The sequence below is a fragment of the Periplaneta americana genome, chromosome 2 (genome assembly GCF_040183065.1).
Source record: "Periplaneta americana isolate PAMFEO1 chromosome 2, P.americana_PAMFEO1_priV1, whole genome shotgun sequence".
Taxonomy (NCBI): domain Eukaryota; kingdom Metazoa; phylum Arthropoda; class Insecta; order Blattodea; family Blattidae; genus Periplaneta; species Periplaneta americana.
Genome location: NC_091118.1, coordinates 123,550,713 through 123,578,251, shown reverse-complemented (window position 1 = coordinate 123,578,251; position 27,539 = coordinate 123,550,713). Strand labels below are relative to the sequence as shown.

The following is a 27,539-nucleotide window of genomic DNA, read 5'->3' as shown; positions in this document are numbered from 1 at the left end:
TGGCAGGAATGGTGAACGGGAGAAGAGTTCGGGGTAGAAGAAGATTTCTGATGATAGACGATATTAAGATATATGGATCATATGAGGAGACTAAGAGAAAGGCAGAAAATAGGAAAGACTGGAGAAAGCTGGGTTTGCAGTGAAAGACCTGTCCTTGGACGGAATGCTATGAATGAATTTTTTTTAAGTAATGGCGGGTACTTGGCATTTCGTCATTCACCCACATGAAGCCAGTTCTGTAGATCAATTTACCAACAGAATCACTGCCCAGGATGCATCATAGGAAGTTGGTCTATGTTATACCCACGATGAGATGAGATGGAGATTTTTGTTGGGATGCCACGGGGGAACTGGAGCACCCAGACAAAACCCGTGTCATCTGGACCATGGGCTTGTCCAACACAAGATATAAATTGCAGTGGCGTATGCTGGTTAAAGGGTTTGGGCTACCACTGAACCTATTATTACACAAAATATATTTTAAAAACCCTATAATAAAATTCCTTACATATTTATGTGAATTCCAGAAGTCTTGATTGGGACGAAAATACTTTGATGACTTCGTCATTGAAATTACAGTTGGGCCACTTGCAAAGTTTCTGTAGAAACGACTTTTCAATGGATATTAGTGCCAAGCCGGATAAACGTTCTTGTGTATGAGTTGATCTACAGTAGGATTTTATTCTCTTCAACGCAGAAAATGTTCTTTCTACAGATGCTGACGTAGCTGGTATTGTCACAATTAATGTTGCCAATTTAAGGACTTCAGGAATAACTTGGTTCAGCTGGTTTTCATACATGGCAGATAATATTTCATGGATAGGTTTGTTCGAAAAATCAAAGACTTCTGCTGAATATATTACACTTAATTCATTTTTCAAACGTACTTGATCAAAGTGACTGTTATAGGACTGAAATAATTTGTTTAGTGCCTCATTCGGGAAGTTTTCTCTATAAGCAGAAAATTTTTGAGAATCTAGAAGATGTGTGAACTGAAGCTTTCCATAATCAGAAAATCTGTCAGTAATTTCCATGTGCATACGATCTAGTATGCTGCAGTACAGCTGCCTGTATTTCAATTCATCATCTCCTTTTCTTCGCTTTAATGGTGGTTCCATTGTATTGGCTGAAGAATTTTCATTTTCCATATTACTCCATATGGACCCACTACGTCTCAACTGGGATATAGTATTTTTTTAACTTTGATACCTCTTGCAAGTAGTATGCTATGTCTAGACTTTTTGTCTGAAGAATATTGTAGAGCACATCTGTATGTGCGAACACTCTAGCATAGACTTCAAGAATAAATATATTCTGAAACTGTGTGAAAAAATTCAAATATCCTTCACCCTGCACAATTACAGCATCATCCCAGTCATTACAAATGATATTTTTAAAGAAAGCAGTCCGTTTTTCTCTGTATTCCTTTACTGTATTTACAAGCCGAGATGTAAAATTCAATCTAGTTGGTGCTACTTTTGGAAGTTTCTTGTTCATAAATTCCTTGAGTTTTCTGATCTTTTAGGAGATGATGAAAAAAATGCAGCTAAAACCGACAGTGTTTTGAAAAAAAATGCGGCATTCTGGAATGGATGAAGTAGTTTGTTGCAAAACTAAATTGAGAACATGGCTGTAACAATGGACAAATAGTGCTTGAGGATACTTTTCTTGAACTTTTGTTTTTAAGCCATTAATATTTCCCACCATAACTGAAGCACCATCGTATGTCTGTGCAATTAACTTATTGTCGACATTGTATTCTGCTGTAACACCTTCCACATGCTGAAACAAAGCAGCATCAGTTTTGTCCGAACTGACATTTGTGAATCCTATAAACCATTCTTGAACATTGGCAGTACTGTCGACGTATCTTAAAACAGTGGACAATTGACTCTGATTAGAGCAGTAACTTGTTTCATCAACAACAATGGCCACAAAAGGTTTTATGTTCTTTATCATAACCCCACTTATAGCAAATATTAAGTCATTCTGAATTGCGGGAGAAGTACCACGGAATACTGTTGAACTCTCAAGATGATTGGCCAGTAAATGGTCAAATTCACTTAAGGAACTTAAATATTCAATATAATTTCCTATATTGTCTGATTCCACACTCTCGTTATGACCCCGAAAAGCCAATTCTTGTTTTCCTAGAAAGCAGTCTGCGTTAATAAGACGCAGTAAAATCTCCCGATTTTTTTTTCACAAGAGCATTGTGTTGGTTGATGTGTAGAGCTTTTTGCTTATCTAGCTGTAAATCAATTCTTGTCTTCCCAAAGTTTGCAAAGTTCATGCTACTACAAATATGAGCTTTTGATTTGTCGTATTCTAGGACTGCCGTTCGAAGGGAGTTCATATTAGAAAACCCCTCTTTTGACCACACATTAGTTTCGCGGCTAAATAACAAACATGGCCAGCAAAATAGTTTAGACAGTTTAGAAGTACCACACAACCAATTCCACTTAACATATGATGTTGAAGTGAAATGGCGTGTGTACTCACGCTATTTTTCTTTTACGTCCATGGACAAATTTAACTCAGGAGTTAGTCTTTCCATTTTCACAATTTCAACTTTCTTGTTGTTATGTACGACGGTTAAAAGGCACTTTTAATAAACCTTCTATTACACAGTCATTTTCAACACAAACCTCTCCAGAAACTTGTTCTGCCATATTTTTCACAATATCACTTAATTGGGAAATTAAAAACTTAATAATTCACAATTAATATAACTCTTAGACACTCGAACAAATCACAGATTTAAAATACTGCACTGCAAGAACACAATCACATTCATGAGCTAGCGTACTAAGCGTATTGTTGCTTCGCGCCTGTGAAGAAACCGATCACGAGAGCGGCAACTCGCCCGGCCTTACACTGCACGATGGAAACAGAGGGGAGCGGGGGATGGGCAGTTGTGCGACAGAACAGCGTGCGCGGTATGGTCACAGGCTACCTCACATGGCAAGCTGTTTCTCCAGCGATGCCGCCTTGACATCTTGTTTCTTTTCGAGAGCAGAGAGCGCATATAAATCTAACAATTACTTTAATTTTAATTACTATGGTAAAACTAATAATACAAAATTATTACATTATGTTATATTATAAACTTTTTCTTTTGTAATTTCCTTGGGCTACCGCCGGTAGCCCCGGTAGTCCGCAAAATACGCCCCTGATAAATTGAGAGTATGCGGGAATCGAACTAGTGCTCAAGCCTCTAGACCACGTCAAAATAGTACAACTGAGTGTTGTAAGTCCATTTCAGGTAGTTCTGACGAAGAGTAGCAACAAGAACAAAAATGTTTGTACTATGTTATCTGAAAATGGCAACCTAGATCCATACTGGTTACTTTCATAAAAGCAAATTATCTCTAGTACAATAGCTCGTTGAATTTCGGTGCTTAATAACTTCTGCTGTTGAAATAAAATACTACTGTACATTGGTCAAGAATTTTCTTTTTTTGGATAGTTCCTTTCTTAGATTAGAAACATACACAGATATTCACAAGTAACAGAACTTCTTTACCAAAAATAAAAATGAATCCAATCGGTTTGTAACAGCAAACACTAGTACTCAAGTCACAGCAAAAGTATACTTTATACACTGTCACAAATTTACTTAATCTATATTATCCACTTCCGAACGAGCTGTTCAGTGTTCGTTTTGCTCTTCAAATGTGGACGAAGATAAGTCTCTGGGTGCAAGTTCAAGAAGATAATGACGTGAATCTTTGATAATCGCAACAGTGACCAAGGGAAGACAGCCATAGGACCAACTCCTAAGAGACTTCGATGAAGGGATGAAAAATCTTGTGTTCCAAAACATCAACTCTCGAAGTAGGACGCTAGTATGTGCAGAAGTAACTGACAGTATGTGCTATCTTACTTACTTACTTACTGGCTTTTAAGGAACCAGGAGGTTCAGTGCCGCCCTCACATAAGCCCGCCACTGGTCCCTATCCTGAGCAAGATTAATCCAGTCTCTATCATCATATCCCACTCCCTCAAATCCATTTTAATATTATCTTCCCATCTACGTCTCGGCCTCCCCAAAGGTCTTTTCCCCTCTGGCCTCCCAACTAACACTCTATATGCATTTCTGGATTCGCCCATACGTGCTACATGCCCATCTCAAACGTCTGGATTTAGTGTTCCTAATTATGTCAGGTGAAGGATACAATTCATGCAGCTCTGCGTTGTGTAACTTTCTCCATTCTCCTGTAACTTCATCCCACTTAGCCCCAAATATTTTCCTAAGAACCTTATTCTCAAAAACCCTCAATCTCTGTTCCTCTCTCAAAGTGAGAGTCCAAGTTTCACAGCCATACAGAACAACCGGTAATATAACTGTTTTATAAATTCTAACTTTCAGGTTTTTTGACAGAAGACTAGATGACAAAAACTTCTCAACCGAATAATAACACGCATTTCCCATATTTATTCTGTGTTTAATTTCCTCCCGAGTCTCATTTATATTTGTTACTGTTGCTCCAAGATATTTGAATTTTTCCACCTCTTCGAAGAATAAATCTCCAACTTTTATAGTTCCATTTCGTACAATATTCTGATCACAAGACATAATCATATACTTAGTCTATCTTATGACAACAAAAAAATATCTATTGAAAATTTAATTTAATTTACTTTCAATCAATCAAAATTTATGGACTGAAAACTCCTCGTATGTTCAAAATATCTCACTAGTACCAGTGTTTTATTTAATGATGTTTTCAACTGCAGAGATTATTCAACTTAAAATTCAACATGGGCGATAAATAACCAGTAAATTTTCTATATGCAATAGGGTTCTTTTGCACGACATAAACGAATCACACGTGACCCACAGCTTTACTTTACTCCCAGAGGAAGCCATGCTAAGGATCGACCTTCAAAATTCGTCCTCAGCCAGGTTTGAATCCATAAACATATCCAGCAGCCAGCATAGTAACCACTAGATGACCAAAATGTTTGAGCTAGTCACAATTCAGGAAGAAGCGAAAAGACGAGAATTATCCATCCAAGAAAGGAAACATGTAATCTTTTCAGCTACTTGGTGTGTTAGAAAACGAGAACATGAACATACCTTGGGTACCAGGTGTTCGTCAAGTAAGATATTGGCGCTCTTGATGTCTCGATGTATGAGGGGCTTCTCATAGGCTGTGTGCAGATAGACAATCCCATGAGCAGTGCCCAGTGCTATGTTGAAGCGCGTCTTCCAATGTAGTGCAGTTTGATGATTCTGAATAACAAACGAATTATGAATTCAGAATAGGAGCTCGAGATAACCAAACTGCTCTGAGAAATGCTGCCCTGAATACATTACAAGTGTCACAGAAATTACCACAGGTTGAACCTCAAACTCTTTATTCTGCTATCAATTAACATTTTTCTACTACATTAAATTGAACATAGGTAATCTATTCTAAATAGAGAATATTCCCGATTTCCATTTCCAGATTATCCACTTTGCTGACTGTGCATGAACTTTTATATTTTTATTTTTTTCTATAAAAAAGGTAAGAAAAGAACTAAGAAAAACTGAAGTGTAAAATGTGCTGTTGTGAATGGCGTTTACAATTTATTTTTTTTAAGTAGTCTCTTCCTTCACACCCTGTACTCTAAGCTACTTCACTGTTAGAACTGTCTTCCCCACTCAGACATTTCACAGTCGCGAATGTTATTTATTAGTGTTTTGTCTGTTGTGACAGGGGAAAGATTATAAGAATGAATGTAAACAGTTTAAATAGAAACAAAACATAAGGTAATTTCACAAAAGCAAATTGAGAATGAAATATAATGAATGTAATGTCTTCTGTATTTATTTATACTATTTAATTATAAATTATTCAATTACATACTACCAATCAAGCAATCAATCTTCAGGTACTACAGCCCATGTAGCACCCTTGCTTCCACTACAGAAGTTTTCTCTCATATCTGTCCTAGGCACATTGTAATTACTACCATAACAGAAAATTAAGGTCTTTCTAAATAGTTTTGCATATGAAAAGTAGGTCATTTCTGAACAATGCCAAATAGTTACTTTGTTACGTTTTCATATTTATCATCATACATCTTTCAGGTAGTGATTTCCCTCATTTACTTTATTACAGATGTACAGTTTTAGAAAAAAGTTTTGTTGCACAGATACTATATCTGTCCCAGAAAGGAGGCAGTGCGCATGATCAGACATACAACGAAACAAAACTAATTTTATTACCTCAACTAGTCCTTGTCTTGTGAACCAGGTTGATCATCCTCTGATCTGTGCACTGCCTCCTTTTTGAGACTTATGACGTATCTGTGCGACAAAACGTTTTTCTAAGATGTACAGAAAAGTAACATAATCGCACATTTTATGGTCTACTCTATCATACTACAGCAGCATCCAGATTTTAGGCAACCTCCATTTAAAATTCTTCCGCATTTAACGTTAATTTTTTATAGTCCCAATAATTATATTACATATGATTAATATATGTTCAGATTCAACTTAACGTCATTCTCTTAACAGTCAAACCTGTATTTCAGTTAACAAGTGTTAAATTATGTTATGGTAACAGATATATTCAGTAGGACCAAAAATTAATCTTTACGTAGATTCTTTGCCCAACAGTGCAAGACATATGTCGAACTTGGAGTCAGGCCACAAAGGGAAAAACACTAGAGGAGAGGGATTCGATCTGGTGCTGTGGATTGAACTTCGGCATAGCTCACTTGGTATGTAGAACCAAGGACCCAGGTTCGATCCCCAGCGTCGGAACGAATTTTTCTCCTCTAATAATCACTGTTCCCATAACAGATATATTCTGTAGGACCAAAAATTAATCTTTACGTAAAAATTGAAAAAAAAAATTCTGTACAAAGCAATTAACAACACATTTTTTAGCTTCAGAAAATATTGAGATGAAGACACATGTTTTATATGACATTTTTGCTCAGAATGTCTTCAGAAATAAGCTCTGTCAGTGACGATAAATCCTCGTGAATCATCCTGTATATATATATATATATATATATATATATATATATATATATATATATATATATATATATCATCATCCAAACAAGTATAAGGCCCAAGGTCTGTTACGGTCTCAGTGGGTCATTCTTGGTTCACCTTTTTTTTTGGACGGCCTAAAGATCTCTTCCCTTGGGGACAGTACTGAAGCATGGCTTTTGGAAGTCTATTCCGATTCATTCGTTGGACATGGTTTTTCCACTGCAGCTGGTACTTGTTTATAAACTGTCAGACTGGTTGTAACTGAAGCGACTATATCCTAGTGTTGCTCTCATAAATTTCATTTCACAGGCCATTATTCTGCTGATATCTGTACTTCTCATTGTTCATGCTTCACTTCCATAAGAAGGTACAGGTCTAGTTAAGGTTTTATACAAATGTATTCTTGTGTGTCACTGTACTAGAGAAGGCTTTATAATTTTGTTAATTATTCCCATTGTTTTATTTATTTGCAAATTTTAGAAGTTATATCTGTTATATATATATATATATATATATATATATATATATATATATATATAAATAGCATAATATAGTATTTGGGAGAAGGCAACACTTTCTCAAATGTTTAAGATACATGCAAATAACTAAAAACACAATACGTTGTAAAATGAAAATCTCTCACCTTGCATGCAAGTCTATCCTGTAAGGATCCATTACTCATAAATTCATACACAAGGCAATATATGGAACTGTCACATGAATAACCAAGTAGTGCCAGCAAGTTTTCATGCTTGAACCTGGTGAAAAAAAACAAAAGAACATCATGGTCTCTTCATTTCAAGTCATAAGAAATGTCACTGTACATAATGAACACTTCAATTGTACAAACTATAAGCAATGTTTAAAATTCTAACAAAAAATCTACTTTTAAACACTCATATTTCATTAAAAATGCACTTTTATTTTACAAAAAAAAGTTTAACTAATATTAATATAGCTTAAAAGTATATTGATACACTTCAGAATAAAACACGTACTAGCATCTTACTGCTTAGTCAGAACATTTTAGGCAACATAGATAATAAACTATGGCACTTCTGAAGATATGAATGTGAAATTTTATGATGTAAGAAGAATATTCTGCTAAAGAGAAGAATGAAAGTAAAATACATTCAGAGATAAAGAGTATCATTCCGAAATAATAAAAAATTTATGAACAGAATATGCCCAGAGTGTATGACTAAGTTCTCACTGAAGATGACCAATGAAGATACAATGACATTCTATTATGAGTGGAGTTCTACTGTTGACAAGTACACCAGCAAAAAAGTTGACAAGCTCACAACAATGATAACAGCTAAGAAGAAAAACGTTACTCTTAAAAAGTTGGTTGAAAAGATGTTTCAAGTCATTCAACATCTTTTTGCACTGCATATCGTTCATACCATCAGACTGTTGAGATAAAACAAATTAAGCAGCACTTGTCATCTATTGAAGTGTTCATTTATGTGAATTTCAGTGAAAATTAGCTCACTTCCTAAATTTATACTGTATTTGCAGCACATTGCAACATGTTAATTCGAACTGTTCAACAATCTGAGGGGATGGTGAACAGTGATTACGTTCTTCAACAATACTCGCAGTTCTGGGAAAAGGATGACTTAGTGTTATGAGAGAAGGTCGTATTAACGTGTCCATTACTGTACTGGAATTCAAGATTATTTATAACTTCATTGCACCAGTTAAATTCCTCATTTCACAATATTATGTTCTAACATTGTATGCCCATATGTCCACTTCCCCTCTATCTACCTGATGCCAGAGAAATGCGGCGGTGGTGTGGTGGTGGTAGTGGTCATTGTCATGGTGCTAGTGGTGGTCAGCATGGTGGTGGTGGTGGTGGTGGTGGTGGTAGTGGTAGTGGTAGTAGCAGCAGTAGTAGTAGTAGTAGTAGTAGTAGTAGTAGTAGTAGTAGTAGTAGTAGTAGTAGTAGTAACAATAATCATCATAAAGAAATATGGTGAAAAAATAAAAAAGTCACGTTCCACAGTAAATGTAAAATAGAAGAAAATGTAGTTGTGTTCGTGAAATTTAACATAAATTATAAAGAATGGAAAAATGTCTTACATATAAATTTAACTTGAATTAGAAGAAAGAATTTATACTACAATGTATAACGAAATTATATGTCACTAAACTGTCTACCTGTAAAGAGTCTCAATTTCGTTACGGAACTGTGTTTCCACATTGGCAGCATCTTGGTGCAATCGTTTAACAGCAACTTGTTTCTGTGACGGAAAAATTCCTAAATAAACCTGAAACAATGAGACACAAAATACTCTCAAGTTAAGATTTAAAGCGCCACAGCCAAGTATGTTCATCCATAAAAATCGTGAAATCTTCAGTATGGCTTGTGTTGTTACTAATCAAATGGACAAGCAAGGAAGCAGAGATTATTTTCCTCCCACAGGAACTGGATATGCACTCTATGTCATTTTAAAAGGTAAGTTTGCACCATGAAAGCTTCAAATCCCAGTAACCTGTTACTACATATTCTCCAACTCTATTTAGGCAGAGGGAAAATAAGCTAAAAGAAGACATTTGAGCATTGTCATTCACGTATTAGTTACAAAGAAGTGGAGAAAAAAAAACAGAAAAAACTAAAGTATAAGAAGTTAAAAAATGTTTGACTACCTGATGTAAGTCAATACTGTTTCAAAATTAGGAACAATAACACTGGAGACAATCGTCAAACTGCATGCATAAAAAGCAGAGGTCACTGACTGAAGTTTAAGTAAGATGGAAATAGGTGTTGTAACAAATATATTTTCGACACAATCATGAGAATAATACCTACTTTCTATAACTTAATTCATATAAGGACGAAGTCTCACGACTTTTACAAGAAATTTATGAATAGGATTGCTATACTGGAATATGCAAAGGAGGAGTAGGATTAGGATGACGATGATGATGATGACGACGATAATGGTGGTGGTGGTGGTGGTGGGTGGTGGTGGTGATGGTGGTGATGATGGTGATGATGATGATGATGATGATGATGATGATGATGATGATGATGATGATGCTCTTGCTACTGTTACATTTTATATATGAAAACGTAGAGAAATGCCATGTTTTACATTTTGACAAAAATCTACTTTCAATGTTTTACTCTGTGTTCCCATATTACAAAGCTGGACACACAGGTATTTTCTCGGATCACTCCGGTTACTCTGTAACATTCTAATAATTCATCATCATCATCATCATCATCATCATCAATTGAAGGCATTAATGGATGAAGGAGTTACGTTATAAATATTGCAATAGAGGAATTACACTTTCATCCACTAAAAACAGACTTGCATCTGTAACATAAGTCCTTTATCCTCTTTGTATTCCTATATTCTTTGACAAAACAAACTGAAATAAGGTGCTATGCGAAAGAACACTACATACCACCTTCATTCACTAAAAAATCTCAAATGTTGCACAACCCCTTCGTTCACTAATGCCTTCAATTACGAGTGTAATGTAGACCTGTAGGGATCTGAAATGATTACCATTTTATATTTATTTTGTGTTAATTAACAGGCAATGAAAATGTATTCTCTATGGCAACTTTTCTATTGCTACAGATATATTGTTTATTCTGAAAATAAAACTATTTTTTTAAGTTTAATCATTAATCATATTGTGTTAGTTCTACAGTCCAATTGTCTGTAATGCATTCTGAATAGTTTCTAACGAACTAAGTGGTCTATGCTTCTCAGCACTAGCGACTTCTATGAGCCACATTCAGAGTTTGGACAAATAATGGCAAGTTAAGGACCCTACCACAAAACAAAATGCCACTACCCACTAGTAGTCTTGCAACACACATAAGTATTAACATTCCCCATTGTTTACATGACTTGATATCTGATATGTGTTATATTTCAATAACTTTGCCCCTTACGGAGTTGGGTATACCAGGTGTTTCAGACCACCCGTATCACCCTTTTTTCTCGAAAACTATGTGATATTGGTTGTTCATAAAAAAATTTTGATAACTAGAACCTATGTAAAGAATCGATTGGTGATAGTACCATTTCCTGTAACAAACCGGAAGTAGGGGTACCTGTGGTCAACTTCGAAATTTCGAATGAGAACATGGGTCATTGAAGGTGCCATTGGAAACTACTTTTAAAAAGAAATAACTTCACTGAAACTTTTTTTTCTAACTATTCACAAAGCAACAAAAATGGTATCTTCTGAGAAAAGCTGTATGTTGTTTATGTACGTACACTCTTCATAGTAAGTGTTCAAAATGTACGCCACCCTGAGCTAAACAAAGGTCTGACACCTCCTAACATCCGTGATTGCACTTCAGCACAGCTGAGACCCCCACAGACGTCTCTAATTCTTTGTTTTGGTTTTGGTTATCAAAATTTTTTTATGAGCACCAGTACCCCATATTTTTCGAGAAAAAAGGGTGATATGGGTGGCCTGAAATACCCGGTATATGCCAGTAACTCTCCTCCCAGTGTTAACAAACTGGCAGCTTTGTTTCACTTTTGTCTTGTGTTGACTTTTCCCATCTTCCCATGTACCCTTCATATCTATATAACTTCGTACTTGACTTTGTAAGTGTTTGGCCATAACTAAACAAATGCAGAATCATGAATTGTAAACATTCAGATCTGCATCAATACCATTGACGGGAAACAGATATTGGACTTCACCACACTTCTTAACTATGTAACCTGCTTCTGAAAACTGATACTTTCACATATATATCATGAAGGTATAAATATGACTATTTACTCGCATTAATTGCTATCTCTATCATGTAATATAATTTTACTGTGACAACATGTCACAAACAGTTGTTCAACTTTGTGGTGGTGGTGCTATTTGGTAAATTTCAGCAAACACAACAGTAATGCTATGAATAAAGTTTTCAGAATTTGTTCATTATTTATGACAGTGTAACTGATTAAAAAAATTACCATATTTGTCCCGATCTGGTGCAATGTTTTTTGCATAAAACAGTTGTGTAAGTTCATAGAACACGTGAACTGTATCAGTTGATTTAATGTGAACTGTTTAAAAAAAAAAGCGTTGTGTTTCTACTAACATGGATGATAGTGAGAATAACATTTTGCGAGAGTAATACCAGTCTGAAGAAGAATCCAGTTAATAAGATGAGGCGATATGGGGAGAAGAAAAAAAGAAAGGAGATGAAGATGATGAAGACTGGGAATAATAACCAGAAGAGGACGTTGCTGAAGACTGGAACTGTAAACTTCAAAATAGCTTTTAAACATTTACAAGGTGTGCATTTTATTATATTGAAATATTTTTATCTTTCCATATAGAACATCTGAAAACTTGAGGTCGTATTATATTCGGGATCGTGTTCGATTTGGACCAATCTGATATGTTTTCTTTACTAGTCTGTACATGACAACATGTACTCTTTCTTTTGAAAGTCTAGGAATCAATGTAAACAAACAGCAAAAAAGTCCACGGATTACAGCAATGATTAAGTAATGTGTATCTACTTACAGTGCCAAATGCTCCTGTACCCAATTTTCTTCCTCCATTTTCAGGGTAGGGCATCTCATTAAAGTGATCTGTGATATATTCCAGTTCAGCATATGGAATATGTGATAATGTTGTATCAAGAGACGAAAAGGAGTTTCTGAAATAAGAAAGCAATACAAATGCTGTGTAACAGCATGAACATGGTTCTCTCTGACACTAGGGGTGCTATTCATAGACATTTCGTTATCCCGCACTACGAGCGTGCTAAACTAGCCCCGGCTATCGACTGATTACTTGTACAGAATTCATATCATATCGCTAACACTGGTTTATGAATAGGAAAAACATTAGTTCGCTGATCATCCACCGGAAGTCCGCACTAAGAATGTCTATGAATATGGCCCTAGAGCTTCTGTTTAGTCCATGTCATTATTTGTGGAAAGGGGAAAAAGAGATAACTTGGTAGAAATGTTTGGTTAAAATGGGCTTATACAAAAATTCTGTAAAGAAGGTCGTAAAATCAGAAGACGCTTAATCAGTAATGAACAAAATCTGTGTTAAAACGAATGAATAAGTCCACAAATCGACAATATAGATGCTAAAATTATGCTGAGTTACACAGATGTTAAATTTGCATAAGAACTACTACTAGCTTCAACATCTAATGTTATTGTTTCGAGTCAATGACTTTGTGTCAGCAACAGTTCCTTTCTCTCAGTTGACAGTAGTATAAATTTTATATTGCATTACAAAAAATTCGTGTCTGAAGATAAGTAATAAAGTAGTCTGAATATTCATAAAAGATGCATGTTTCCCCCACTGATGAAAATGAAGCAACAATGAGAACAATTATTAAATATTCCTTATGAGTATTGCATTTAAGAGCGAATGTAATTTACTATGCCTGTTTAATTAGGTAATTGTGCATTTTAGTTTTGAAAGATGACATCATGAGACAGGTTCTAATATCGGCAGGAAGAAGATTCCAGATTCAAGAGATGTAGATTGTGAATGATTGAGAATAATGGCATATCCTGTGCTTAGGTATAAGAATAATAGTTTCTTGTTGAGACCGGGTGCCAAAGCTGCAACGAGATGAGAGATTCTGAAATCAACATGACAAGTAACATGGACAAGAAGTGTGCATGATTTGATACAGCAGCAAGAGTGAGTCTAACTTTCTGTATTTTTCAAGTCGGAGCCACAATAGCTTTTGAAGTATGATGAAATACGATTATATTTCCAAATGTTGCATATAAATCTAATGCACATATTATGGACACATTGTAGCTTTATGGCTAACTATAGTAATACTATGAGAAATTCTCATTTACTTCAGTTTTTTACTCAGGTAAACAAGAAAGTCTTTCATATATTTTACTATGACTATTACACTTTTACTACGTCACACTATTGTTGACCAATAAATCGGTACGAAAGGACGTCTTTCAATCAATCATGCCTGCTTACCGCACAATTTTATCACGTCCCTAGCATTTGTTTATTTTTATCACTACCCTAACATTTGTTTCTTTGTTTGCCAACATTTCAAACTGCACTGGTCTGAACGTCAAAAAAACAGAAAATTACAAACCACTTCAGTCGATGTACAGCACTTTCAAATATGACTCGCATTGGCATTCAAGAACAAGAATTAATAAAGATCACTGGTCATAGCTATGGATCTTCCCTGAAACCCTATTTACAAATAATGAAGAGCACCATTCAGAAATACTGAGTAAGTTGAGGAATACACCATGTACATCAACGAGTTCACTTCTTTTATGCACATGTTCAATATAACATCAACTGAACCTCTAATAACTAAAACATTCAAATTTGAAAATTGTACTTTCAATAATTGTTTCTTTTAAAATTATTCATGTTTATTATTTATTTCATCATCGTTAATTAAAACGTTTCTTGTTTATTTCATCATTCCTAACTAAAACTTACTTGTTTATGTTATTTAGGTTATGTTATAGCTTCTGCTATATGATATTATGGATAGTCACGTATCAGAGATTGTTTAATATTTAGTTTTATTGAAAATCATCTGTTAAGTGACGTTGATTACTGGGATCCAGATGATTGAAGTGGAATAAAAATGTTTTAATAAAAATGAAACTTAATTCAACAAAGCCTTCTTGACTAGTAACCGTTCACAGAGTTCAATGAAGATTCCATACTTGGCCCAAGTGATAACATGAAAACAGCTAATCATAACACACTACTGCCATGTAGCATAATGTTGAGATGGTACAATAATATATTTGAAGGCAGTTGTATTTTCGTAAGTCAATTAATATTTTATTGTATTGGAGTACTTTGTGGCTTCTAATCTTTATATACTTTCTTCTAATCGTGTAAAGGTACGGTCACACATCGCTACTTTTGAAGCGCAACTTTTGTACTGCAGCTGCAAAAGTTGCGTGTCGTGTTCACACATAAGCCAAAAGTAGCGTCCTGCGCAACCCGAGTGCTACAAAAGTTGCAACTGGAGGTTGCGAGTCTGTTCACACACAAGGCGCTACTTTTGCAGCCACAGTCATGCTGCAGGTTTCCATCTCGGTGTTCTCAATATACATTTTGTGGTTATGTTCGCATTATTAAGAAACTCATGCGAAAGCTTCCTTATCTATTATTTGCTTTTCTGTCGTATCTAGTATTCAGAAATTGACATTATTTTTACTATAAAGCTTTTAAAAATGCCTATATACTTAAATGATAACCAACAGTATATTCACGTAATCAATGTTGGCAACCCTCCTGTTTGGAACTACGCTATGGAAAATTTAAAAAATGAATTATAATGTCAGAAATTATGCTCAGACTGTGTTGTGTATTTAATAACTGTTACAAATAATTTATTTTCATCACATTTAACATTAAAATATATCCAAACAATAAAAGTATCATTGGCACATTTGGGTGGTAACATTGGTTGCAACCGCAGCGAAAGTTTCAACAAAACCGATATAAAAAATGCTGCGGCTGCAACCCTGAGAATCCTGTTCATACGTCGCTACTTTTAAGCTGCGCGCAGCATGGAAAAGTAGCGGGCAGCAGGTTCGGCAGCACTACTTTTCGGGTTGCACCGTTGTTCACACGTCGCAGTACAAGAGTTGCACAGTTTTTTGTACTGCAGCGCTGCAAAAGTAGCGACGTGTGACCGTACCTTAACAGTCAATTAAATCCCACTCGAGTTTTGATTTTCTCTAGATAAATCAAAACCTCTAGTAAGATTACTGTTGATAATTTAACTTCAGTTAAATGCTAAGGTTTTTTACTCAACTCCATACCTGGGTAAAATTAATTATTAATGCACAATATATAATTATCAAAAAATATCTTCAGAATCGAGTGACAATGATGAAGTTATTATGGAATATAGAAGACAAAGAAGATTTAGGACAAGGACAGAGTTTGATATATTTGAAAATACTTATGAATTCAATAAACATTTCAGGTTAAATTTTCATCAATATCAAATGGTGCTATACTCAGTGCATTTCGAGGAGGATCAAGGTCACATACAAATGTAGAAACCATGAGTTACTGAACTGAAGCACCGGTAATTCCAGCTGTCCAGCTGACTTTAGTTGAGGAAAATGGTCCAGGAATGGGGTAAGCACGTATGGCAAATGCAATCCATTGCTTGACCTTGATCCACCAGTTCGAAATGCACTGAGAATAGAAAACATTGCTCCATACTTTCAGCATTAACAATAACCATGGCCTTCTATTATATTTGCATGTCATTCTACTAGATGGTCTATTCATAAGTATTGTCAAGTAGGTAAATATTTTATTAAGGCAGTAAAAATGTTATGAACATGAAAATGAACTTAGGTAGAAATCTAAATTTACTATAGTCAGCGATTACACTTTACTATATTTTTATGAAACAGATCACAAAGCGTGTAGCTGGCTTAGCTCGAATCTTTTAAAGAATAAGAGAGTCTTGGTCAAGTAAAACCATTATTTTGTCTGCATAGCTCTACTATACAGGCACATTTTAATTTTTCGAAATACAAAATAATCTTCTTACCGAACTGGTTCATCTAACTGGTCCAATGGCAATGTTTCTTGTTCTGTTGGTCCAATGGATTCTGGAACAGTCACACTTTCTCTTGGCACAACATGTGGTCCATCCAGCGATGGAAGGCTTGTATCAGGTACAGTCATTTCATCAAATGCTCTGTTGATTTCGTCTGTGTCATATTGATTGATTTTCACTTCCACAGGCAGTTTTGCAACAAGTTTCTCAATGGCTTCTTCAGACACATCAACAGGAGCAGCTGGACCAGAAGCAGGACGTTCCAGATCTGGGACTGAAAAAATGATGTGGGCACATGATCATTCTGACTTGGAACGTATTTATAATAGCAGACTTTCATTTACTTTATTCTTAACAACCCAATATAACTTCCTCCAAGAGGGAAGTAAAACTGGAGATCGTATTTCACACTAAGTTCGTGGCATACAAAAAAAATCTTACAAGATTCGACCAATCAATGTCTGTAATAGTTTACTGACAATTCTTACTTTCAGGTGCACATGGCTCTGATGGTGTCTTCTGATATCCAAAAGTGGAAACAATGTGAAAATACCTCTGTTAGTCATCATTCCTTAAAAAATAACATTACCCCTGGAAGAGACGGCATCTCAACTAATTTAATGAAACAAATCATTACATTTTACTCAAAACCCCTAACAAAAGTGATTAACCTATGTATGTATATCACAAGGAGTGTTTCCAGCAGAGTTAAAATTAGCCACAGTAATCCTCTTGCATAAATCCAGGGACAAAAGTAACTTAAATAATTATACCCGAACCCACGCTTTCAGAAGTCGAAATTGCGATAGAAAATCTGAAAAAGTACAAGTCTCCAGGTATAGATCAAATTCCTGCAGAATTAATACAAGAGGGTGGAAGTGCATTATATAGCGAAATTTATAAACTTGTACTTGCTATTTGGGAAAAGGAAATTGTACCAGAACAATGGAGTCCATAATTGTACCTATTTTTAAAAAGGGGGACAAAACCAACTGTGGTAACTTTCGAAGAATATCACTTTTGTTGACGTCATACAAAATTTTGTCCAATATTCTTTTGAGAAGATTAACTCCGTACGTAGACGAAATTATTGGGGATCATCAGTGTGGTTTTCGGCGTAATAGATCGACTATTGATCAGATTTTTTGTATTTGACAGATAATGGAGAAAAAATGGGAGTATAAGGGTACAGTACATCAGTTATTCATAGATTTCAAAAAGGCATATGACTCGGTTAAGAGGGAAGTATTATATGATATTCTTATTGAATTCGGTATTCCCAAGAAACTAGTTCGATTAATTAAAATGTGTCTCAGTGAAACATACAGCAGAGTCCGTATAGGTCAGTTTCTATCTGATGCTTTTCCAATTCACTGCAGGCTAAAGCAGGGAGATGCACTATCACCTTTACTTTTTAACTTCGCTCTAGAACATGCCATTAGGAAAGTTCAGGATAACAGGCAGGGTTTGGAATTGAACGCGTTACATCAGCTTCTTGTCTATGCGGATGACGTGAATATGTTAGGAGAAAATACACAAACGATTAGGGAAAACACGGAAATTTTACTTGAAGCAAGTAAAGAGATCGGTTTGGAAGTAAATCCCGAAAAGACAAAGTATATGATTATGTCTCATGACGAGAATATTGTACGAAATGGAAATATAAAAATTGGAGATTTATCCTTCGAAGAGGTGGAAAAATTCAAATATCTTGGAGCAACAGTAACAAATATAAATGACACTCGGGAGGAAATTAAACGCAGAATACATATGGGAAATGCGTGTTATTATTCGGTTGAGAAGCTCTTATCATCCAGTCTGCTGTCCAAAAATCTGAAAGTTAGAATTTATAAAACAGTTATATTACCGGTTGTTCTGTATGGTTGTGAAACTTGGACTCTCACTCTGAGAGAGGAACATAGGTTAAGGATGTTTGAGAATAAGGTGCTTAGGAAAATATTTGGGGCTAAGTGGGATGAAGTTACAGGAGAATGGAGAAAGTTACACAACACAGAAATGCACGCATTGTATTCTTCACCTGACATAATTAGGAACATTAAATCCAGACGTTTGAGATGGGTAGGGCATGTAGCATGTACGGGCAAATCCAGAAATGCATATAGAGTGTTAGTTGGGAGACCGGAGGGAAAAAGACCTTTAGGGAGGCCGAGACGTAGATGGGAGGATAATATTAAAATGGATTTGAGGGAGGTGGGGTATGATGATAGAGACTGGATTAATCTTGCACAGGATAGGGACCGCTGGCGGGCTTTTGTGAGGGCGGCAATGAACCTTTGGGTTCCTTAAAAGCCATTTGTAAGTAAGTAAGTAAGTAAGTATATCATTATTACCAACTATTGCGAAAATATTTGAAAAAATGCATAAAGAAAAAAGTACATAATTACCTAGAAAAAAAATGAAATTTTAGCAAAACATCAATTCGGCTTTAGAAATCAGGTGAGTATCGGAGACGCCATAATGGCAACCAATAAAGTCAATGCATTCGACAAAGGCATGAAATATGTAGGAGTATTCTTGGATTTAAAAAAAAAAAGCTTTTGATAGAGTAAGTCATGATATTCTTTTAAAAAACTAGAAAGAGCTGGAGTTAGAGATACAGCTTTAGATCTCTTTCAATCTTATCTACCAAATAGATATCAATGTACTGAAGTAAACAATATGAGAGTGAAGATATTACCATGGAAATTGGCATTCCACAAGGAACCATATTAGGTACTCTTTTGTTCATTATTTAGGCTATATAAATGATTTACTAGAGAAGATTGAAGGCAGAGAATCAAGAAGGCCAGGGCCCGTTTTGGGCTGTAGCGCCAACGATGATGATGATGAAATGATTTACTACTTTCAGTTGAAAATATCACAAAATGCAACGTGTATTCTTTTGCTGATGATACCATTGCAATATTTACTGGTAGCGATTGGGAAGAAGTATTCAAGACTGCCAATGCAGGAATAAATAAAATTTTTAAATGGCTGGACGCAAATCTACTCCCGCTCAATACAGAAAAAACAAGTATACCATTCTCTCGCAATGTAACAGGACTTCCTACAGTTAACAAAAATTACAATATATTTGTTCAGCATAGTCATAAGTGTTCTAATTCAAACACCTGTAATTTTCCCAAGTTAAATCTATCAAACCAAGTAAAGTATTTAGGTATTACTCCTGTAATTGTCCCAAGTTAAACCTATCAAACCAAGTAAAGTATTTAAGTACCAGTATTATTATTGATCAAAATCTACGTTGGAACAGTCATGTTAATTATTTATGCTCCAAACTCCATAAAACTACATAAAAATTTATACAGTATGACAATCCATGCCAGTTAATTCAATGAGAACAATATTTCTAGCTTTAGTTCAATCGGTTATACAATATTGAGTATTACAATGGGCGAAATAACACAATCTTCACTACTCCCATTACTACTTTTACAAAAAAGAATAATTAAAATATGTTTGAAAAGGAAGCTTGATTAACCAACACATCTCACATATAAAGGATTCGATGTATTAGACATCAAACAACTTTATAAATATACCTTTCTAACTTATTTACATAAACATCATAATCATTTTATATCGGACGATCATGGATATAATACAAGAAGATTTAGGATTTCATGCCCTCTAATTCAGCCAAAATGCAAGACCGAAGCAGGGTGTAAGGCACAGCTCAAATTTTGGCCCAAGATTGTATAATAATTTTATTAAGTCAAACCCGGACTTGAAATTATTGAATAACAAAATATTTAAAAAGGCAATATTGGAACTGATTAAAATGTATAATTATTAATCTATATTATAATTCCTTTAAACATACGAGTAACATAGATTTGGTATATTTGTTTAAATATTATTTATTTTTATATTTACTGTGATTGTCTATAATCAAGGCTATCTCTAGTAAAGGCTGAGGCCTTAGACTTGGCAACGCCACCTTCGCGGTCGGCCAACGTGCTGTTCTTAGAGGGAGTCTTATCTAAACACGATGGACTGAATGAAGCTGAACTCTTTAGTGATTTAAACATCACATTTCATGATAACGAAATATTATACTGAATACTGCTTTTCTTCAGATTGTGTTCTAATTATAGAATATGTTTAACCTAATGAAATCAATCGTGCATAATCATTTACAATGCATTTTATTAGCACTCAAGGGTTGGTAAATCCCTAAACAAAACAAATACAACGAATACAATTTACATATTAAATCTTTAACATATTCTAACGCCTGGAGGGAAATATTCAAGACAGAATATTAAGTTTTCTTTTGTTGTTGTGTGTCTCAACAGATTGAGTTCTTTTCTTACAATAATTACTCAGAACTATATAGCTAATTGTTTTTATAGCCTTCTTCACAAACTTCAAACGATCGTTGCCGCAGAAGCATGATTCTTGAATTACATTGGATATTATTACGTCATTCTGGACTGAAATTTCACTTAAGTGGCGAACAACATCTGTCTGATCTCACACAGTCAAAAACCTGCTTTCATACTTAACTGATACAGGAGTTTGTGCAATCCCCACTACATGCTTCCCTATAGACAAAATTATGTCAGACGGCACCGAAAGCCGACCCCTGTTCAGTATTTGGAAATACTCATCTTGGCAGTCATCATTATTAACTAAAAACTCAGTACAGTAAGTACAATTTACATTTGCAGCGAGCTTGAAACTTACGTAACCACACATGTACAAAAAGCCAGACTCATCAAACTGAATATTTACAAGATAATTCTCTTCTAGAATCTCAAGAAACATTTCATGTTGTGGTACAGCAATAGTTTTACACTCTGTATCATTATCATTACGTTCACTAAGCTCTATGAAGTTCTTTGAGAAGGTAACAGCCCCATATCTCGCGGAACGAAGACCACGAACATGTTTAATTCTTTTTTTTTCAGCTTCGATAATTTAAGTAACTGATATATTGTAATTACCTCCAGCAAGTTGCCTATACTGTCCAAATCTCATTTCCAAGTTATCACTTTCAAATTTCCCTGGTAAGACATAGGATACATTAAACTCGCTAAGAGAATAAACTATTATTTCTTTTAAAACAAAGGTACAATTATACAGTGCATTGTAAGTATCAGATGTTAAACAGCCGGATAGAGAGTTTTCTTCAGCAAGCTCTTTCCATCGTGTAAGCCAGGAGAGGAAATTAGTTAAATAAATTAGCCTTTGGTACTGAATGTCAGAGAATGGTTGTTGCAGTTCATTGAGTTTCAAAATATGAGTTAGAGGTCGCTTGATGTTAACGATATACCACCACATTAATATGATTTTTACGAAATAAGGTGTACCTGTACATTCGTATTTATGAAGTGCTGAAACTGTAGTTTCATGAAATACATTAGCTACAAGAGACACTTTCTGACGTTCAAAAGTGTTTGGATACAAAGTCTTGTGACTTAACTTTGGAGCTGCCTTTATTAGTAAATTTGACTCTCTTTTGTACAACTCTATAATGTCCGTAAATTTTGCTTAGTAGTTTTGTTGAAATCATTGTTATTAACATCAATAACTTCGTTACTACAGGATTCCAGATCGGCCCAAAAAGGGACGTAAAATATCTTAGAAGGGTTTTTTTTAGGTTAATCCAATTGTTTCTTATTTTCTTAAAAACATGTACACTGTCGTAAAGTACAAATGTTTTAAAGGGATTGCCTTCAACTTGGAAATAATACTTAGAATCTGAGCCTTTTGTTAACTCATTAAACATGACTCTGTTAACTCTATTATTATCGCTAATAACAGACAGAACGTTCAAACCACATAACTGAATCTGTTGTATTACACTTTTTGTAAATGCTGCTAGTTCAGATCCCTTTAATTGTTTTACTGGAATTAGTCTCACAACTTCCTTAAAGCTACCGAATGCAGAACTAACTAAGAAACAAACCACTGTCTTAGCAATTTTTTCCGTATCATTCGTTGCAACTCCAAATATACTTCCATTCTTGAAGTCTAAACTTTGTTTCACATGAATCTCATCTACCTGCAAATTTACGATTCTTTCGGTTTCAGACAATCTCTCAACCATATTTTTCAGGAAATTATTGGTTTCTACTTCCGTATTAGGAGATATAGAGAAGGCTGCAGATAATTTTTGTAAAACTCTTGGATGAGGCAGTGTCAAGATATTATTTAACCTAATAACTTGGTAGCATTTTACAGATTGCATATAAATTAAAAATGCATTCAGGATTGTTGTGACATTGTACTTTGGCTTTTTAAAAAATGTTATTAAAAACTGATCATGGAGTAGACTGAGCTTTTTAAATGCCTTATCAGAACTCTCATCCACACCGTTTTCTAACACAGACTTTAACTTTTCAAATAACTTATCTATCAAGTTAATTAAAAAACTCTTATCATTATTAATGACATCATGAAAATTGTCACAGTATTTAAACGACGCCTGTAACTGGCTCCATTCACTCAGAACTGAGTTCCTAAAAATAAGTTTGTTGTCAGTAAGTACACGTGCATTAGGCATTATTCCACCGTTGACATGAACCTCAGTAGTAAGATCCTTATTTATTCTAATACTACTACCAACCTTGGGAATAGTTGTAAAATCTAATTTATATAACATACAAACACTGTCAGTTGTATGTACATGCCAGTCTTGCGAATAAGACAGAACCTTCGAACGCACATTTAATAAAAAGTTTCCATAGAAAGTAACTTTATTTTCCTCTTCAATTCGTCTTTTCTCGTCTTCTTCTGCAGTCTTCAGTCGCTTCTCCACTTCCTTTCGTCTTTCCTCCGAAGATTTTCTTTTCACACTCTCGTTAATGCTGAGGTAAGAAGGCAAGCCAGGAAACAGTTTTGGAACTGCACTTTCACTTAAAATGGGAGTTCCAAGTACACGTTCACATTGTTTTCCATTCTTATCAACATATTTTTCAACGGCAATTAAGTCGGAATCACGAAAATGTTTTATGCACACAATGGATATGTCATTTGGTTTCCAATTGGCACGTGGAATAGCACGAATCCTTTCTTCTCTAAGTGCAATTTGTTTAGGAAATTTAAATGATCGAACATAGCCCTCCGTTTTAATTGACGAGGCATAATTGCTTTTACACCCGGGTACCACACAAGAACTAGGCATTTTCACATATGACACAAATATAATCTCCTACTTAAAACCGCTAATTTAACATTCTAATGACAAGCATCACAGATAACTTCCTTGCAATAAATGGCGCGAGTGACCGACTGTAGCATGTTGCTCCGACGTTGCCAATTTTCGCATGCCGCAGCCTTTATTAGAGATAGCCTTGCTATAATTCATATATTCATATTGTATGTTGTTCACTTTTTTATATTGTATTTTGTTTATTACATCATATCTTCAATATCTTCGTTGTTATCTTTGTGTTGTCTCTGATACATTTCGTATGTGTTGTATTTGTTCACTTTTTTATATTGTTTTTTTTTTACTTGGTTTTTTGACGACATTGTGTCAACTACTGTGTTACTTAGTATTGATGGAATTGGTGATGGCAAGATGAAGCCGAGCATTTGCAGTGGTTTCCCCACTGTCTTTTTGCAAATGGAGAGGACCCAGAAAGAGCCCTACCAGGTCGTTGACCCAGAGAGAGTCAGGCACGCGCGACAGATCGGCGAGCAGGCGGGCTACCAACTGAACTATGACGACGGATTTTTATATTCTATTTTTACTGTTATATTATATTTTATATATTATATTGTACCTTGATTAATATCCTTATATTGTCTCTAATTCATTTTGTATGCACTGTAATATGTCTTGGTATTTTATTTGTATTATATAAATGTATTATAACTGAACTGCACCTGAGCACGAGTTTTGCTCGTGTACTAATTTTATAGATCATCTTTATAATCAAAAGAAAATAAATTATTATTATTATTATTATTATTATTATTAATATCATTATTATTATTATTATTATTACTATTATTCCTGCCTATCATCCAATCATCGAGGGTAATGAATCCTCCCTTACAGATGCCCTTCCTCAAAAACAGAATTCAAGTCTGTCACATAACAATTCCAGAAATGTCCCTAGTTATCCATATTTGCGGACACTGAGAGCGAACCAACCCAATCAACTTTCTTTTGATTTATACCAGATATTCTTAAGACAGATGTAGAAACACAAACACTAACTCTGGAGAAAAATGAAAATATTTCAAGTACGAGGATTCTATACAATTTCTTATAATCTGAATGAGGCACGGGCATTAAAATCATCTGTAATCTGAAAGGGGCACAGGTATTAAAATCGTCTGTGACATTAAAAATAAGATGTCATGAAAACTATATGCACAGTTGGTGCGGAGGGGAGATATTGTTGCAGTGATAGTGGTGATGATGTCGCATCACCAACACCATCTTACCATTGTTTTGGACTTTCGTCTTCAACTTCACTATTACCACCAACATAAACTAAGATGGATTTTTAAGTGAAATTACCTCAAATGATACATTTACAACTTTCACCTGGACACCACATACAAACAAGAGCCTTCAATTGCATTATTAAAGCAAAAGGGAGACCAAGACCTGGAAAAGTGATGTTTGAATGGAATCCATTCCAATTTGTAGAATGAGGGCGGCAATGAACCTTCGGGTTCCTTAAAAGCCATTTGTAAGTAAGTAAGCAATATTCTAACCATGCACATTTATCTGCAACATTAGCAACTCAGCTAGGCCAGCTGAGGGAATCAAACTGCAGCTGTTGCCTAATTAAAAAACTTTAATAATGGAGCCATTTTAAAAAGCCCATATTCTGGAAAAATGGCTGTCTATATCGATATTCTATGTGTGTTGGAATCTACTCGTACAACCCTATCACCCACTATGAGTTTCATTAAAATACGTAATTTCTAGGCCGCCGCCATGACTACTACTACAGTGCATTCGTAGCTCAGCCAGACCGGTATTATTATTATTAGTGGCTAGCAACTAAAGTTCAACTGATAGCATGGAATAGCTTATTATTATTATTATTATTATTATTATTATTATAGTAAGGTATTTGCGAACACAGTCTTAGAGAGCATGATGAAAATTGTTCAGATTATCAATCAATATAGATAAATACAACAGTCTGTTGTTCCTAGTACCAAATATCTTCATCCAGTCCAAGGCCGCCGCGGAATGGTCCGGCCGAGCTAAGAGCACACTGTACTACTAAATTAATTCTAAAAAGATTGTCTAATTTAATTTAAATAAGAAGATTGAAGAAAAGTGATTGTATCGGTATAATGTCAAATATACATTAGACTAAATACCATAACTTTTGTTTTAAATCGCATTAATTTAATTACATTCCTGATAATGCTTACGGTATAAACTTCTGTATAAACAGTATAAACTACGTATAGCACATATGAGCGAATCCAGAAATGCATATAGGGTATTAGTTGGAAGACCGGAGGGAAAAAGACCTTTGGGGAGGCCAGACGTAGATGGGAGGATAATATTAAAATGGATTTGAAGGAGGTAGGATATGATGATAGAGACTGGGTTAATCTTGCACAGGATAGGGACAGATGGCAGGCTTATGTGAGGACGGCAATGAACCTGCGGGTTTCTTAAAAGCCATTTGTAAGTAAGTAAGTATAAACTTCTCTTTGATGCTTAAAATAAGAGACAAACAATGCTAACAGTACCTTTTAATAAATTTGTAACATAATCTGCAGCTCGGAACAACTGTGCCTTGCCAAGTAACTGGGTCAACAGCATGAGGTTTGGACGTTTCTTTCCGCTTGTGCCCCATTCTTCTAGAAATATCTCTGTACATGGTCGCTTCTGCTTTTCCCCAGCCTGCTCTATTAATCTGGAAAAAAAAAAAATTCAAATAAACTTTGTTACATTACTGCAATGTTTACTATTACTAAGTCCATTAAAATGTAGCAATTTTAAGAGATTGCACAGCCACAATTCAAACTACAGTATCTCACAAAGTTGTCAATGTCAAAGTATGTGAATACTGAGCTCTTATAAAATTCCTTAGAAAGTTGCAAAATACTGTGTGGCTCTTCAGGAATTCCTTCCCTCTGCTGTGTGACAGACAATGAAGCTGCAGACTATCAAAATATACTGATGTTCCTGCAAACTGCTTCCTATAAAGCTGGCTTTTTACTCATAAGTAGAGAAAGGATTTTCATGCACTATCAAATCTTAACATATGCATAAATTCATGCACTTCCAAATGACCAAATATGTAGAATAAAGAAAAAAAACCACCAAAAGTACGCACTATCAAAATTTAAACTTACATTTTATTTTCGAATAGCACAATGTACTACTAACAATCTTTTCAAATTTTCAGCAGTCAAGTTCATGCCTTTCTCTGTCAAAATGTTTTTGTACATAGAAAATGACCTTCCTACGTCACAAGAAATGACAGGTGTAAATTTAAACGAAGTTTCAAACAAAGTGAAGACAACTTCTTTGTTTTCAATATTTTCGTCACAGTTGCTCAGAACTATTTGATTTAAAGTAGTGTGACATTATATAGACCTTTTTTTACAGCTAAATTAAACATCAAGAATGTTATCCAAGAAGCTTATGAGCAAGATATTAAGAACAGAACACAAGAGAACCACTGACAAAGGGACATCTTAGAAATACCAAACAGACCAAGAAATTAAGCAGTCGCAAAGTTCCACTTATGCACTGGGCATGACTGCCTAGCTCAACACCTCCATCTTTTGGCTTACTACCAGACCCAAAATCTACCTTGTGTGATCTACAAGAAAACATGGACAGGGGCCACCTACTTCACTGTCCAACCTTAACCAAAGTGACCGATACTGGGAGGCAAGGAACTTAACGAGACAATGAAGGACATTTTCTTCTCCTTTTGCATTCTAGCCAAATGTCTTGTGTTTAGGTAAAAGATGTAAATCTTAGTACCTGTAATTGGAAAATAAATAAATAAATAA

The 27,539-nt window shown here is 35.0% G+C and overlaps 1 protein-coding gene across 1 annotated transcript in view; it reads right to left on the bottom strand.

The window, feature by feature from the left end:
- The window catches only part of LOC138694558 (interleukin-1 receptor-associated kinase 4-like), a 42,389-nt gene that overhangs the window by 6,487 nt on the left and 8,363 nt on the right, over nucleotides 1-27,539 (bottom strand). The window contains exons 3-8 of the mRNA XM_069818418.1: nucleotides 26,262-26,428; nucleotides 16,548-16,830; nucleotides 12,518-12,653; nucleotides 9,170-9,279; nucleotides 7,647-7,761; nucleotides 5,084-5,239 (exon numbers count right to left, since the gene is read on the bottom strand). Of these exons, the coding sequence (XP_069674519.1) occupies nucleotides 5,084-5,239; nucleotides 7,647-7,761; nucleotides 9,170-9,279; nucleotides 12,518-12,653; nucleotides 16,548-16,830; nucleotides 26,262-26,428 (967 nt within the window). The remainder of the gene's footprint in view (nucleotides 1-5,083; nucleotides 5,240-7,646; nucleotides 7,762-9,169; nucleotides 9,280-12,517; nucleotides 12,654-16,547; nucleotides 16,831-26,261; nucleotides 26,429-27,539) is intronic.